The sequence below is a fragment of the Crinia signifera genome, chromosome 3 (assembly GCF_055691185.1).
Source record: "Crinia signifera chromosome 3, ASM5569118v1, whole genome shotgun sequence".
NCBI lineage: Eukaryota > Metazoa > Chordata > Amphibia > Anura > Myobatrachidae > Crinia > Crinia signifera.
This window is the reverse complement of record NC_139219.1, coordinates 56,139,093-56,154,070: the sequence shown is the minus strand read 5'-3', so window position 1 is coordinate 56,154,070 and position 14,978 is coordinate 56,139,093. Positions and strand designations below refer to the sequence as shown.

The 14,978-nt window shown below is 44.5% G+C and overlaps 1 protein-coding gene across 1 annotated transcript in view; it reads left to right on the top strand.

Annotated features, from left to right (window-relative positions):
• Positions 1-14,978, top strand: part of NDUFAF5 (NADH:ubiquinone oxidoreductase complex assembly factor 5) — a 52,943-nt gene that overhangs the window by 24,822 nt on the left and 13,143 nt on the right. Inside the window, exons 4-5 of the mRNA XM_083175832.1 lie at positions 8,967-9,014; positions 9,330-9,433. Coding sequence (XP_083031958.1) covers positions 8,967-9,014; positions 9,330-9,433 — 152 coding nt within the window. The remainder of the gene's footprint in view (positions 1-8,966; positions 9,015-9,329; positions 9,434-14,978) is intronic.

The window sequence follows — 14,978 nt, the reverse complement described above, 5'->3', positions numbered from 1 at the left end:
CTTACGGGGTCCTGTAATTATTTTTATTGAGGACTTTTACATCACCCATTCCCTCATTAGAATCCCATTATGGTTTCGGCATATTTTCATGAAGGTTAGAATCTTCACATTCATCTCGACATGAGAATGCCCACATTTTCAGCTTGTCGACATTTGCCACGTTGACACTGCTGAAATGTTGACATGCTATCATTGTCGAAAATGAGCGGTGCGGAAATTCATCAGTTGGGCACAAGGTGTGATTCTTGCTATCAATTTTGACTATATAGTCGCGACCCCATGCTGAGAAGGTCGGGACCCACTTTGGGGTCAGGACCCACAGTTTTGAACCGCTGTTTTAAACATCTGCCTATAGTTGGTAACTACAGTGTTTGTATAGTGGCATTATTTAAATATCACACTCCTGCTCACCTCCCAGTGTTCTCACTAAGGGCCAGATGTACTAAGCCTTGAAATGTGATAAGTGGAGAGAGATCGAGTGCCAACGATCTGCCCCTAACTGCCATGTGTTTAAAAAATGACAGTTAAGAGCGTATGGGAAGTTTCACTCTCTACTTTATTGCTTTTTTGGGCCTAGTACACCTAGTTAACAATGTCTAGAATAGTCCTGTCCAAAATGTAATAAATGTTCCTGTTCTCAGTGTTAAGTGTGCACAAGTCTTTCATGTTTCTCTATGAAAATAGGGTAATCCAGAATGACTGCCAATATATGAAACTGGATGGGCAGACACTAGTAACGCAGGACACCTTCTGTGCATCCTGAAAACCGGTCCCTATCCCACAAATGTGATCTTTTTTAAACACCTGATCAAATAATATTTTTCAATAAAAATGAGCCCTTATTGCTTTACAGTTATTTTTTGCAGAACCCTCGTTTGGTGTCCAATTCATCAGCACTGCTATGTATGACCCTTCTGTTGGTTTCTATGAGTAAAATAAAATGTAATTGTTTAATCAAGTGCTGCTGTGTGAATTGGCATGACACAGATTTTACGCAGAACATTGGTGGCGGCATGGCGTGCGGAAAGAAGACGGACTCGGCTAAATGTCTTTTACCTGCCATTGAAATCCTATGTTTCTGCTATGAACAAGCTTCAAATTCTGTCACAGATGTCAAATGGAAATACACCCACTCGCTGGCTGCTGTGGGTACTCCATTCCATCCCTAAATACTCGGAGACAAGCTGTTCGCAGAAACATTTGACGTTTTCATTGATGTTATAAATGTGCAGACGAGAGCTTGGCATGTAAGGGAATTAGTGGTTACCCCTGCAGCTTATAGCAAGATCATGTCGTGTCTGGTACCTTTTACCTCAAGATCAGCAGAATGAAATCACCTTTGCCTTTGATTCCATGTATTTTACCTATTTTTTTTTTTTTTTCGAAAAAGTTCTTTTGGAATTTTTTTTTTCTCACGCTTTCTGGAAACCATTTTGCTGTAGCCGTTCAGTCATAAAGTCTTGTTTATCAGTGGAGACGCCAAGTAATCCCTGTCATGGATGCTGAACAACTTTCACTGCGGTGCTTTATTTTTCACTTTGTTGACACAGCAGTTGTAAAGCACGGTGCGCTTCTTGTACTTTAATGGCTAACATAATTTATTGCCCGAATGCAGTCCTGTCACTACTTTATAATCCTGCCACTTCTTGTTTTGTATTTATCTTTTATTTGACCTTATTTTTTTTTTTTTCTTCCTGATTTACTTTTGGAATGATTTTTGTGAGCTACCCTGGTCCACAGGATTGCTCGTATACATAGCTTTGCATTAATGTCTGTCGCATATCATTTACCATCTGCTGGCCTCCCTTATATACATCAAATTGTCGTTGTACTTTAGTGGTGAATAAACCGTTTATTGCCTGCATGGCAGCAAGCCGCTCCAGATTAACCGCGTTAAGTACTGTGGCAAAATATGCTTTTTGTAATTTGGGTTTAACATTTTGTTGTTGTTGTTGTTGTTGTAATATATTGTAAGGAAAAGGAGAACGTGTCAAACAAATATCGGTACTTCCTCAACTTTGCGGCCACCACTTAAGCTGTAGAACGAGCCGCGATGGCGAGAGGACGGGTTATTTTCGGCGAGGATCACCGAAAATAAGCAATTACAGTGTGTTAATTGGCATATATAATAAAACTGTGAGAGTATAAGAAGTCAGTAAACAAATTATTCTTCACCGAAAATCCTTACGTAGCGGCTAACTGAACTGGCGTAGCGGAGGTCGCAAAGATGAAGAAGTACCGAAATATCTTATTTAAAAAAGCAATACTGATTCAGGGTATAGAAAATAGGGTACACGTTGGCTCTACCATTAGCAATGCACTAGAACTCCCAGTATGCTTTGAGGTCTTAATTCCCCTTTGCAGAGCTGGAGAGTGAACGCATTCAGATCATTGGGGAAGATGTATTAAGCCTTAACAACAGATAAATCCAAGGGGGATAAAGAGAGATAAACGTCCAGCCAATCACCTACTAACTTCTATGTTACAGGCTGTGTTTGAAAAAAGTCAGTAAGCAGCTGATTGGCTGGACGTTTTTCTCTCTTTATCACCCTTGCATTTATCTCTTGTTAAGGCTTAATACATCTGCCCCATTATGTTAAGCTTTGGAGACTTCACCTTGGAAGGATATTGGGTAAGTGGAGACAGGAAATGCTTTCAGAATTTATGATGTACAGCTTGGAGAAGAGATGTTCATCATTGAAAACTTGATAACTTTAAAATTTCACCAGGGTTCAGAAGATTTTTTTTTTACTGAAGTCATGCTCCAGAAAAGGGGGGCACAGTCCTACATTTATGGGAGAAAGCTCAAGAGTAATGTTAACAAATGTCATTTTAGATAGGTGTGGGATGAAATGTTGACATTGGCCCTTATTCTGATCGGTGCGGCCGGATCCGAATATGCGGCCAGGACCGTGCGTGCGAAACCCCGCCTTCCATACGGATCGCCAACTCCGTCCGTACGCGGTAAGAAGCTGGGCGAACGGACCGCATGTGTATTTTTCACGGAATACGCCTCCTCCATCTCAGGGAACCTCCCCCATCATTCGATGGTCGCAGACCATCGAATGCAGGACCGAGTGGTCCACCAGCTCCCGCAACCTCAGACCACACGGACATTTTTCCGTGCAAAAGCAGGGATCTGGGCGGGCAGCTGACATCCGGCGATGTCATATGTCCGCCCCCTACACGTGCGTCACGACCGCTTTACCATACGTACGCCCAGCGTTTGCATGGGAACGCCCATGAAACGCGGGGCGTATGCATATGGTAATGAGCCCAAATAGCCCTTCACGCCCCTCTCCACCCCGTTCGTAGTGTTCACATTTCATGCGGGATTTGGCCGTACGCCCCGCTCGCACATGCGCAGAGACGCCTCTGCACATGCGCAGACACAAAACATCGGCGGCACGAACGCACGCGGATATTACCGCACCAACCAGAATAAGGGCCATTGAGAGTGTCGGCAGTCATAATATCGACATTGCTTTTTAAGATTAACCCTAATTGCAGCCTCTCCCCAACCATAGTCACAGACAAGCCCTAATTGCAGCCTTCCATTAATTGTAAGTACAGCCTAGCCCCATGCTTTATCATTAATTGTAGTTGCAGCCTAATCCTAAGCATAGCTACAGCCTAACCCTAATTGCAGCCTAACCATAGTTACAGCCGGTTGTATAATATTAGGCTGACCACTATTGGTTGACAGGCAGTAGGTCAATACATGGATACGGTCGACATAAGTTTTTCACTTTTTTGTGTCTGCCGACATGGACACTGTGTAAGTGCACCACGTTCCCTCGCTTTGCTAGCCAGGCTTCTGGCATGGTGCCTCCCTTTGCTCGGCACTCTATAGTAATCTAATGGTGCCCATACATCAGCAATCACAATTGTTTCTCAGATCCAAAGTTTGTGGTGTGTGCTGCGCAATTAAAGGCAGCTGACACGGGGTTTAGTCACAAACCCAGAATAATTGCATATGAAAAAAGGAAAATGGGGTTTGTGTCAGCGCCTGCTGTTTAAGTAATTAATATACACGGTTCTCTTAAAAAATATATATAAATTTAATTAGAATAAAAAATATAAGTATAACAAAATACAATTCATATAATTATACACATATAATAAAAATAATAAAAAAAATAATATTAAAAAATATCTCGTAATTGTGAATCAATTAGCAGCAATAAACTTTTTTTCCTTTTTAAGGAGGTATAATAAGCGACAGTCCTGTAATAAGGTAAATGAATTTTGATATTAATATTACCATCCCATGGCGCAAGTTGTTGTATTGGCCAGTTCGATAACTTGTGACGCTTTGAGGTTCTGTTTGCCTTATAATTTCAAAGGCTCAAGGGTCCTGAATCGACAGTCCTGATTTCCTTCTCCTTGGAGCAATTAGGGATAATTAGAAACCCAAGATGTTTTGAAGTGTCCAGGAATAATTTTTGAAGGTGGACGTCACAGGAATAAAAAGATGAACCAGGTCACTTGTGTAATAAAGGATGGATCAGCAATATGTGGATCGCTCAACGCGTTTCTCCGGAACCTCCGGCTTCCTCAGGAGCAAGTGTGATTGTGGGACAGTTTGTCCTGGGTTTATATACCAGCAAGGCTAATTGATCTCACTGATTCACATGTGTTCACATTAAAAACAATAAACTAATATAGCAAGAGAACCGTGTACAATATGGCAAGCGAATGTGCCCTATCTTAACAGGAGACGGATAATATCATTAGACTTTCATAATTCATAAAAAATAGGAGTTTAAACGTTTGTTTTCTAACCCAATTATAGGTTGCGATCACATGACCCGGAAGTGGGTCTATTACAGCCGATTATAATATCCAAATACTGTTTCAACCGTACATTATACATAAACATACCTGACATAGAACAGGAGCAAATGGACTAGGCTGGCGGAGTACGGAGGTCCTGCGTCTCTGCCTAACGCCGATTGCCAGTATCGGCGACTAAGGCTGGAGACGCGTCCATTCTTTCCTCCCCCGGCGTCTCTGGTGTTGACATATGAGAAATGAGAATTTACACCGTTTCTGACCTGAATACTAGATTTTATATGGATATGTCCCATTATATCTATTTTTCTATTTAGCACACATCCTGACGTGGCACAATCTAATGGACTTAGTAGGGATGCTAACATAGCAACCAGTCTCTGGTGCGTCGTCATGACGACGCAGTAAGCATCCAGACAGACCCGTGCGTCAAGCGCGGTGACGTCAGGTACAAGCCGCGTTGCACAGGCACGCGGCGCCTGACGAACATCCGGGTAAGTCGCCGGGTCCTCTGGGTGTATTCTGAAATGCACGGCACGCCAGAGTCACGCTTCACCACGTGACCGGTCGTTGCCGGGCAACACCAGAGACGCCGGGGGAGGAAAGAATGGACGCGTCTCCAGCCTTAGTCGCCGATACCGGCAATCGGCGTTAGGCAGAGACGCAGGACCTCCGTACTCCGCCAGCCTAGTCCATTTGCTCCTGTTCTATGTCAGGTATGTTTATGTATAATGTACGGTTGAAACAGTATTTGGATATTATAATCGGCTGTAATAGACCCACTTCCGGGTCATGTGATCGCAACCTATAATTGGGTTAGAAAACAAACGTTTAAACTCCTATTTTTTATGAATTATGAAAGTCTAATGATATTATCTGTCTCCTGTTAAGATAGGGCACATTCGCTTGCCATATTGTACACGGTTCTCTTGCTATATTAGTTTATTGTTTTTAATGTGAACACATGTGAATCAGTGAGATCAATTAGCCTTGCTGGTATATAAACCCAGGACAAACTGTCCCACAATCACACTTGCTCCTGAGGAAGCCGGAGGTTCCGGAGAAACGCGTTGAGCGATCCACATATTGCTGATCCATTCTTTATTACACAAGTGACCTGGTTCATCTTTTTATTCCTGTGACGTCCACCTTCAAAAATTATTCCTGGACACTTCAAAACATCTTGGGTTTCTAATTATCCCTAATTGCTCCAAGGAGAAGGAAATCAGGACTGTCGATTCAGGACCCTTGAGCCTTTGAAATTATAAGGCAAACAGAACCTCAAAGCGTCACAAGTTATCGAACTGGCCAATACAACAACTTGCGCCATGGGATGGTAATATTAATATCAGCATTCATTTACCTTATTACAGGACTGTCGCTTATTATACCTCCTTAAAAAGGAAAAAAAGTTTATTGCTGCTAATTGATTCACAATTACGAGATATTTTTTAATATTATTTTTTTTATTATTTTTATTATATGTGTATAATTATATGAATTGTATTTTGTTATACTTATATTTTTTATTCTAATTAAATTTATATATATTTTTTAAGAGAACCGTGTATATTAATTACTTAAACAGCAGGCGCTGACACAAACCCCATTTTCCTTGTTTCTCAGATCCAGTGATTTTTTTTTTTATCCCCCCCCCCCCCCCCCCCCAATACAAGTGACTTGCCCCCACATTACAGATTTGTTTTAGTGATTGCTAGATTTTTCGTATCTTCGTATCGGGAAAGTGTCCATACTGTACATCACCTCAATCGATTATCATTTCAGCTGTCATTTCTTGACAAAATTTAAATAAAATGCACAAAACTACAATGAAAAGGAAAAAATATGGGGGAGAAAATAAGTGAGGGTCACCTCTTTATTAGGAACCAGCACTGGGATCCTTGAGTCCTGGTTCCAAAAATATGGGGGGGGGATGAGTGGGGACACCCCATATTATAGCCGGGCTCTTTTTGTGCTGGCCCTGGTTCTAAAAATACAGGGGACAAAATTAGTGGCAGTCCCCTGTACTTTCAGAAACATCACTGGTCTCCACTAACAGGGTGGTAATGCCACAGCCAGGGGACACACTTGATGGAGTTCCATGGCCAAAGCATTAGCCTCCCAAACTAGTCAGCCCAGGCCACAGATTCTTGGGGAGGTGGGAACCCCCCCAAATAAAGCGGTCCCCCACTTCAGGGCACCCCAGGCCTTGGACTCTTCAGGATCTCTTCCCAGCTCCACCACGCCGTCGCACTGCCTGCTCCCTGTCTCCCACAAGGAGAACCCCCACCGCTGCTGCTGGATCCAGGGCCACAGCAGATGTGGTCTCGCACCCTGAAGACCCTGGACCAGCGCTGCCACTGGGGACCCGGAAACACCGCTGCCGCACTACTGCCACAGGCCCCCTGCCAGATCACCGCCGCTGGGCACCCTGGAACCCGCCCCCTGCGAGTGTATCGCCAAAGCCCCGATAAATTATATTTTTAAACATGTTTTAAAAATCTGATTTAGCGATCCTGACCAATTTTCATCGTGTTCACCAGTAGGGGTACTGCTTGATTGTGACAATCATCTCCAGAACGGAGGATTGTCACAATTTATCACAGGTGTATGGGCCCCATAAATCTATGCCCACTTGGCTCGCGAAGTTAGAACAAGTCTGTTTAAAACAAAAACATGAAAAACTCATGTCAACCTTTTTATGTGTCGCCATTAACCTGTGAACCCTTTGCTTGTGTCGACCTTTGTTAATGTTTTTTCATATGATGATGGAATTACTATTGACCGGATATAGGGCCTTATTTTGGTTCATTCTTTCTGACAAAATCCTTCTTAGATGGGCAAAACCATGTGCACTGCAGGTGGGGCAGATGTAACATGTGCAGAGAGAATTAGATTTGGGTGGGGTTTTACTTCAAAGTGAGATCTATATTGCAGTGTAAAAATAAAGCAGTCAGTATTTTCCCTGCACAGAAACAAAATTACTCACCCAAATCTAATTCTCTCTGCACATGTTACATCTGCCCCCCCTGCAGTGCACATGGTTTTGTCCATCTAAGAAGGATTTTATCAGAAAGAATGAACCAAAATAAGGCCCATAGTTACAGTCTAACCCTAACCATAGTTGCAGCCTAAGTTCAGGTGTTGACGTTCTAACACTATAGATATGTCATTGTTGGCACTATGAATGCCAGCATTCTTACCGAGATGCCAGTATTGGGTAAATAGAACATTAGAGCCCTTCATCCATCACGATTTTACTAGTGTTTTTTTTTTTATGCTGTAAACCGCTGTCGGGTTGTAACTTTTTTGTATCCATAGACCACCTACCAACCAGCGTCTGCATCTTGGCATCGGTCGTAGGATATGTCCAGTGTCCCATAACGGGAGGACTTCATGTACATCAGAGTTATCTCCTACAATTTCCATACTGATAAGCTTCTGAAATGCTTTCATCTAGAGTTGTGACTATTAGCATTCTCATCTTTATATAAGCCAACACGTACTGCAGGCTTAATGGCCCATTCAATATAAATATTATTTTCAAGTATTTCAGCCTGAGAAAAGCATCTAATTCTGCAGAATCTAGAACGTTATCTTCCTTACTATGGTGACAGTATGTAAGAAATGGCCATGACGATAGGGAATCAATGAGCAGAGAAATCTCAACACTGAAATCCCAAGACATATTTATTACCGCTGTTTGCTAAAAAATATTGGCGCTCGTTCCATTTTCTGCACACAAGACAATATATCACATGCCTCTAAATAAAACCCTACAATACGCAGTAACTGTGATTTTCAATTGTGTCTATATAATGGTGTTATGACTTCCAGTTTTGCTTAGGAGATTGGAGCTTGTGCAGCTCTTTATGCTTAATGGCTGATATCTGTGTGTTATTGTCCCAGTAAAAGATGCGCGCACAGGAATGGCTGCAGTAAACATGACTGCGGCTGACTTCTGCTGTGATGTATGGGCGCCTTACTGCCGGCGGCTTGGTATACCGCCACAGACAATTCAGAAGGTTAAATAAATACTGCACGTGAAACTGATACATAGGATTCTATATATTCTGCTTATTCTTATCAACACAATATTTGTAGTTGCTGCTTATTTCCAGGATAGCAAGGACGGAAAATTCATGGCCCGTTTGGTTTTCTTTTATGCACAGGAAACCGTAGAGAAATTGGTTCAAGCCAACGTGTGTGAGAAGGATCTGGTAAGTGAGATGTCCTATCTGTTGTATCTATGTGGTTTCACTTTGTTAAAGTGGACTAGTCACGTGACAGCAGCCATTTTGTCGGACCAGCCAAAATGTATGAGAATGCAGCCTACCATGTCACTAGACGTTAATGACATCACTGAGGAACTTATGGTCTCAACCCTCAGTAATGTCACTAGTACTTAATCCATTGATAGCCCGGATATAGGTTCCACTCGGTGGCATTGTATGTAGTTTACGTGTCCACTTTAAGTCCTACATAAATTTGTTTTTGTTTTTTTCAATTGACTTCATATTTTTGTGGTCCTCCAGAAAAACACTGCTGTTTCTGAAATTCCGACAGTAAATGTGGTGGTTGATGAGGAATTTCTGCCTTTTCAAGATAACTCATTTGACCTTGTGGTCAGCAGCTTAAGGTATGAAATGTCATTATGTCATTAAAAAACATCCATTGAAGAACCACTTTTCCCCCCTTCTATTCCTGTGAAAAAGCCAGACATAGGCCCTTATTCTGATTGAGTCGGATGGGTACGAGTGCGAACGGACAGCTGATGGTTGGTGTTTGCGCATGTGCAAACGCCTCAAATGTACGAACACAGCGTGAGGTCCATGCAGAAAATGATCATACGGAACCATCCGAGCAGGGGATGGAGAGGGGTGTGAAGGGCTGATTGGGCTCATTACTATATGCGTAGGCCCCGCGTTTCATGGGCGTTCCCATGAAAACGCTGGGCGTACGTATGGTAATCCGGCTGTGATGCACGGGTGGGGGGGCGGATAGCTGACCTAGCCGGATGTCAGCTGCCCGCCCATATCCCTGCTTTCATACGGAAAAATGTTTGAGTGGTCTGGAGCACTCGGTGCTGCCTGACCACTTGGTCCAGAATTAGATGGTCGGCGACCATCAGAGGATGGGGGAGGTTCCCACAGATGGAGGAGGTGTTAACATGAAACATCCACTCGCAGTCCGTTCGGTTGGCGTCTTACCGGTATGGTAGGTGGGGCTAAGAACACTCGGTTCCTCTCCGAAATAGCAATCCATCCGATTCAACTAGAATAAGGGCCATAGTGCAGAATTCACATAAGAAATGGTTATTGACATTAAAGTTACTAGCCAAATATGTTTTACAATGGAGTATACATATAAGCCCATTTCTACGCACAAGTTAGGAACAGTTTATAAGGCACTTTTTTCCTTGCCTATTAGGACATATCTTGGGGTTCCCCGCAGTAGTACTCCTCCTACATTTGTATTCTCCATAACACTCCCACTTTTCGGCTTTCGTCTGTTAATGTATATTATTGCACTGCATTCATGAAAGCCAAAGCCTGTTACCAGGTCCACCGCCTGTGGGGGAGGGCACAGAGGGCCTGATTCAGAGCTATACACACATGCCTCCTCCGCTACAAATTTGTATATCGCAGCTTAGCATACAGTAAGTATGCAAATCATATGGCCGCAGTAAATGTATAGAGATGCCCACCGTTTGTGGCTTTAATCCACCGCTTGCGTACGGTGACTCAACCATTGGGCACACTTCAACCATCTGAGAAATCCTAAAGTCATACAGCAGTGCAGCTGGAAGTAAGATGCCGGGGCCATGGTAAGCGGCGTATGAGATCGTAGCGGTAAACTGTGACACACTCCAGAAATGATTGTGACACGCTGGTGTATGATTTGTCACTGCCGGGGATAACCGGGGGTATTCAATATTGGATTCCAACGTTCCACCAGTCGAAATCCTGGCGTTTTTCACTCCATTTGACATGTTTTAAAGTCAGATCTGTCTTGTAAACGACAGCATTGAATAGGCGGCTGGCGCTATTTTCACTGTCGGAAATAGCACCCGACATTGGGGGGTATTCAATCTGGGCCACTATTTACGATGGGGGAAATAGTGGTGAACGCCTATTCAATGCTGTCTTTCCGGACAGCATTGAAGAGGCAGATCGAAAGAATGGGCCCGACCTTAAAAGCAGTCGGGCCCGTTTTGACGATTTTGCCCCTTATTCTGTCGTGATCGCGGAAGAATATCGACAATCCGCGGCCATTTACGCAGACACTCCCCCTCTTCGCCGACCACGAAGTGGAGCATTGAATCGCGCCTGGCGCTCTGCGGTCCAACAAAACAGGCCAGGGTCACGGCTGTCGGGCCAGATCGACAGTCGTGACCCGGGATTGAATACCCCCCATTGAATACCCCCCAAATATTTACTGCGATCACCATTGCAAGACCATTGCAGCACATTCAGAGGGAGACCTGAATGCATGATGCATACAAAATACATTGTAAACATCTCTGAATCCAGCCCCAAGTTTGGATTCTATGTAAGATCTCCTGGTTTGTCCTACAGTGGACTCTCTTGTTTTGTTCTAATGTGGGAAGGGTGGGAGGGTGTCTCCACATTGTCTTCCAGGGGTTCTCCCTATTGTCTATTAGGAGCACTTACATGGAGGGCCAAAGATCAATAACAAGTTGAGACTTGAGGACCCAAAACACTTTTGACATTGTTGTATTGGGTATGGATCATTAGGTCTACAAGATTTAGGTCGACATGGGTCTAGGTCCACATTGGGTATAGGTCGATAGGTCATTAGCTCGACACACGTATTCGGTCAACATGGGAAAGGTCGACAGTCAAAAGGTCGACATGGGTTTTTCACAGTTTTTCTCCTTCATACTTCATGGCAGCCATTACATTGGGTTTATCCCCTTCTCTCTCCCAATTAGACAGGTAGTTTTTTCCCCTAGGACCCAGCTCCTCCTCTTCCTCTTGCTATATAACCGAGCACCTCCCCTTAGACCATAGTCTTTTTCCTGTCTCCTCTATCTGTAAACAGGTAGTTAGATTAGTGTAGAGACATGATTAAAAGACCTGGCAGCGAGGGGTGGCGGTGCCTTACCCTATATATGTGGTCCGGAGCCGGCGGCATGGATCTGTGCTCACTGAATGGGTTGGCGGAGCCTATAACCCAGTATCAAGGAGGTATGGGGACTCACCTAAGCCTTAAGTGCGGGAGCCATGGCGCAAGTGTGGTGAGTCCAGAGCACTAGAGAGGTGTGTAGCGGCATCAGCGTGTTCCCCCAGGCTGGCGTCTGTTCCGGGTATGGGGAAAGCAGACGCCGGAGGGGAAGTGAGGCGAGCTTCCGGCGCGCGGTCTGCGGTGCATAGGCAGAACGCGTGCGTTCCACTGACAGGAAGCGTTCGGCGCTTCCTTGCTCGGCGTCCCGTGTGAGACGCGTCAGCACGCGGCCTGCGTTCCAGCGCGGGTCGCGTGCGTTCCACAGGGCGGAAGAACGGTATATATAGCACCTGGCCGGTGTGACAGGCGCTGCTGCTTCTTATCGGCGTGGTTACTCTGTGGAAACTCGGCTGCAGTATGGAGGGAGCCTCTCCTAATGTGAATACACCGCTGCCCAGGTAAGTCCTCAGTGAGGACTGGTTATGGTCTATTCTTATGCTGGATAGTCAGTTAGTTAGTTTATTTTTTTTCTTCTGTTTTAGTGTGCCTGTTGTGGCCAAAAAGAAGACAGCTAAAAAGCGATTGGATAAGATTTGCCCTGAGTGTGACAAGTCGTTTATTGGAGAGGATGTATTATGCAAATGTTGTCTTCAGAAGAAGGAGTCTGCTTCAGTGTCTAGCCAGATATCAGAACTTAGAGAATGGATGGAGAAAAATTTTGTCTCTAAGAAGGAATACTCTGGCAATAAAAGGTCTAGGTCTCAGACCAGTTTGGATGTGGACGATGATGTGGGATCAATAGGGGCCGGTTCTGATGACGGCACAGGTGGTTCCACGGCCGAATCTGGAGAAGTGATTGAAGACGAGCGTTTGTTTGATTTAGGTCTAGTGTAAGTGGTGTTAAAAAACTTATATAAGACCTTGAATTATAAGCAGCCAGTTAAAACGGAGTTGGACACTCTTTTTGAAGACAGGTCAAGGAAAGGCAGATGCTTTCCTGTCCACAAGGTCGTCAAGGACATACTGATAAAAGAGTGGAATAATGTGGACAAACGTGTGGGGTCCTTTAAAAGGGTTGAGAAAATGTTTCCCTTAGAAGATGAGGAGTTTTTAAAATGGAGCAATGTGCCCAAAATTGATGCATCTGTATCTGAGGTTACTACCCGCACGACTATTCCGTTAGAGGACGGTGCTTCCCTGAAGGACCCTATGGAGAAGAGGATGGAGAGTGCTCTGAAACGTTTGCATATATCTACCTCTGTGTCCATGAAGGCAGGCGTAGCCATAGCTTCTCTGTCACGGGCATTACGCATATGGTGTGCGGCACTGCAGGATGATATGCAGGATAAAACCTCCCGAGATCATATGAGCAGAAGCCTGGCTCAGATACAAATGGCCATAGATTATGTATGTGAGGCATCACTGGACATGCTGGACTTTTCAGCCAAATCTTTGACCTCAGGAGTAGTAGCCAGAAGGGCACTCTGGCTGAAGTCATGGTCGGCGGACTCTCACTCCAAAAATAAACTGGCCACACTTCCGTATGAGGGGGCCTTTCTCTTTGGAAGTAAGCTTGACCAAATGATTCAGAGGATGTCGGGGGGTAAATCGGTCAGGTTACCCCAGGACAGGAGGGGTAGATTTAATGCCTACTCCAATAGGCAATCATTTAGACAGGCCAGGTCTTACAGACCAGGTAGGCCTTTTCGTGACAAATACGCATCAGGTACGTCACGGGCGTTTTTTCGCCAGTACATTAAAAAGAGAGGCGAAAGCTCTAGTACAGCCCAAAAGCAGTGACGCCAGGGGCGCTATGGAGCGGATTCCAGTAGCAGGAAGACTGTTGGAATTTGCTCACGTCTGGGAGCACAACGTCTCGGACAAATGGGTCTTAGAGATAGTATCTCAAGGATACCGGTTAGAATTTCTGTTAAAGCCGAAATGGGCAAAGTTTTTAAGTTCCAATCTTCCCCTATCAGAAGCGGAAAAGGAGGTGTTGAAGTCAAGCGTGCAGGATCTGATCGACACAAATGCAGTCGAAGAAGTTCCGTTAAAAGAAAGAGGTCTGGGGTATTACTCCCGGTTGTTTGTTATAAGCAAAGCCTCAGGCGGGTTCAGAACCATCCTCGACTTGAGGAGTCTGAACGATCGTCTAAGGAAAAAGAAGTTTCATATGGAAACAACCAAGTCGATCTTGATGGGAATCAGGAAGGACGATTATCTGGTAGCAATCGACTTGAAGGATGCGTACTTTCATATTCCCATCTTTCCGGCCGACAGAAAGTATCTAAGGTTTGCCATAAAAGAAAGACATTTCCAGTTCACATGCCTGCCATTCGGGCTAACCTCATCACCCCGGGTCTTCACGAAGGTTCTGGTGGTATTAATAGAAAACCTGAGAAGGAAAAAAGTGATGGTGTGGGCATATCTAGACGACATCTTGATAGCAGCACAGTCCGAGGAAGAAAGTGTACTAGCAAGAGACTACACCATCGAGTTTCTTCAAAGGCACGGTTGGATGATCAACTGGGAAAAAAGTCGTCTCACTCCGTCAAGAAAGATTCAATTCCTAGGCATCTTGGTAGACACCGTCTCTTTCCAAATAGCGCTCTCAGAGAAAAGGTGCGAGAAAGTCCAGCAGCTGATTTCTCTTATTCACAGCGAACCCCGCGTGCCCTTAAAAACTGCAATGAGTTTGCTCGGGATGATGGCTTCAGCAGTAGAAGTTACGCCTTGGGCAAGATGGAGAATGAGGCCACTGCAATGGTTTCTCCTGAGATTCTCACGAGATCATACGCCACTAGATCAAGCAATAAGGATCCCAAACGCAGTAAAGGTCTCCTTAAATTGGTGGAGCTACGATCTGTTAAGAGAAAGAAGATGGTCCCTACAAAGTCCGTCATTCGTAGTGATAACTACAGATGCCAGCGCCTCAGGCTGGGGGGCGCATGGGGTAGGAAGATCGTGCCAAGGAAGGTGGTCAATGCAAGAAAAAA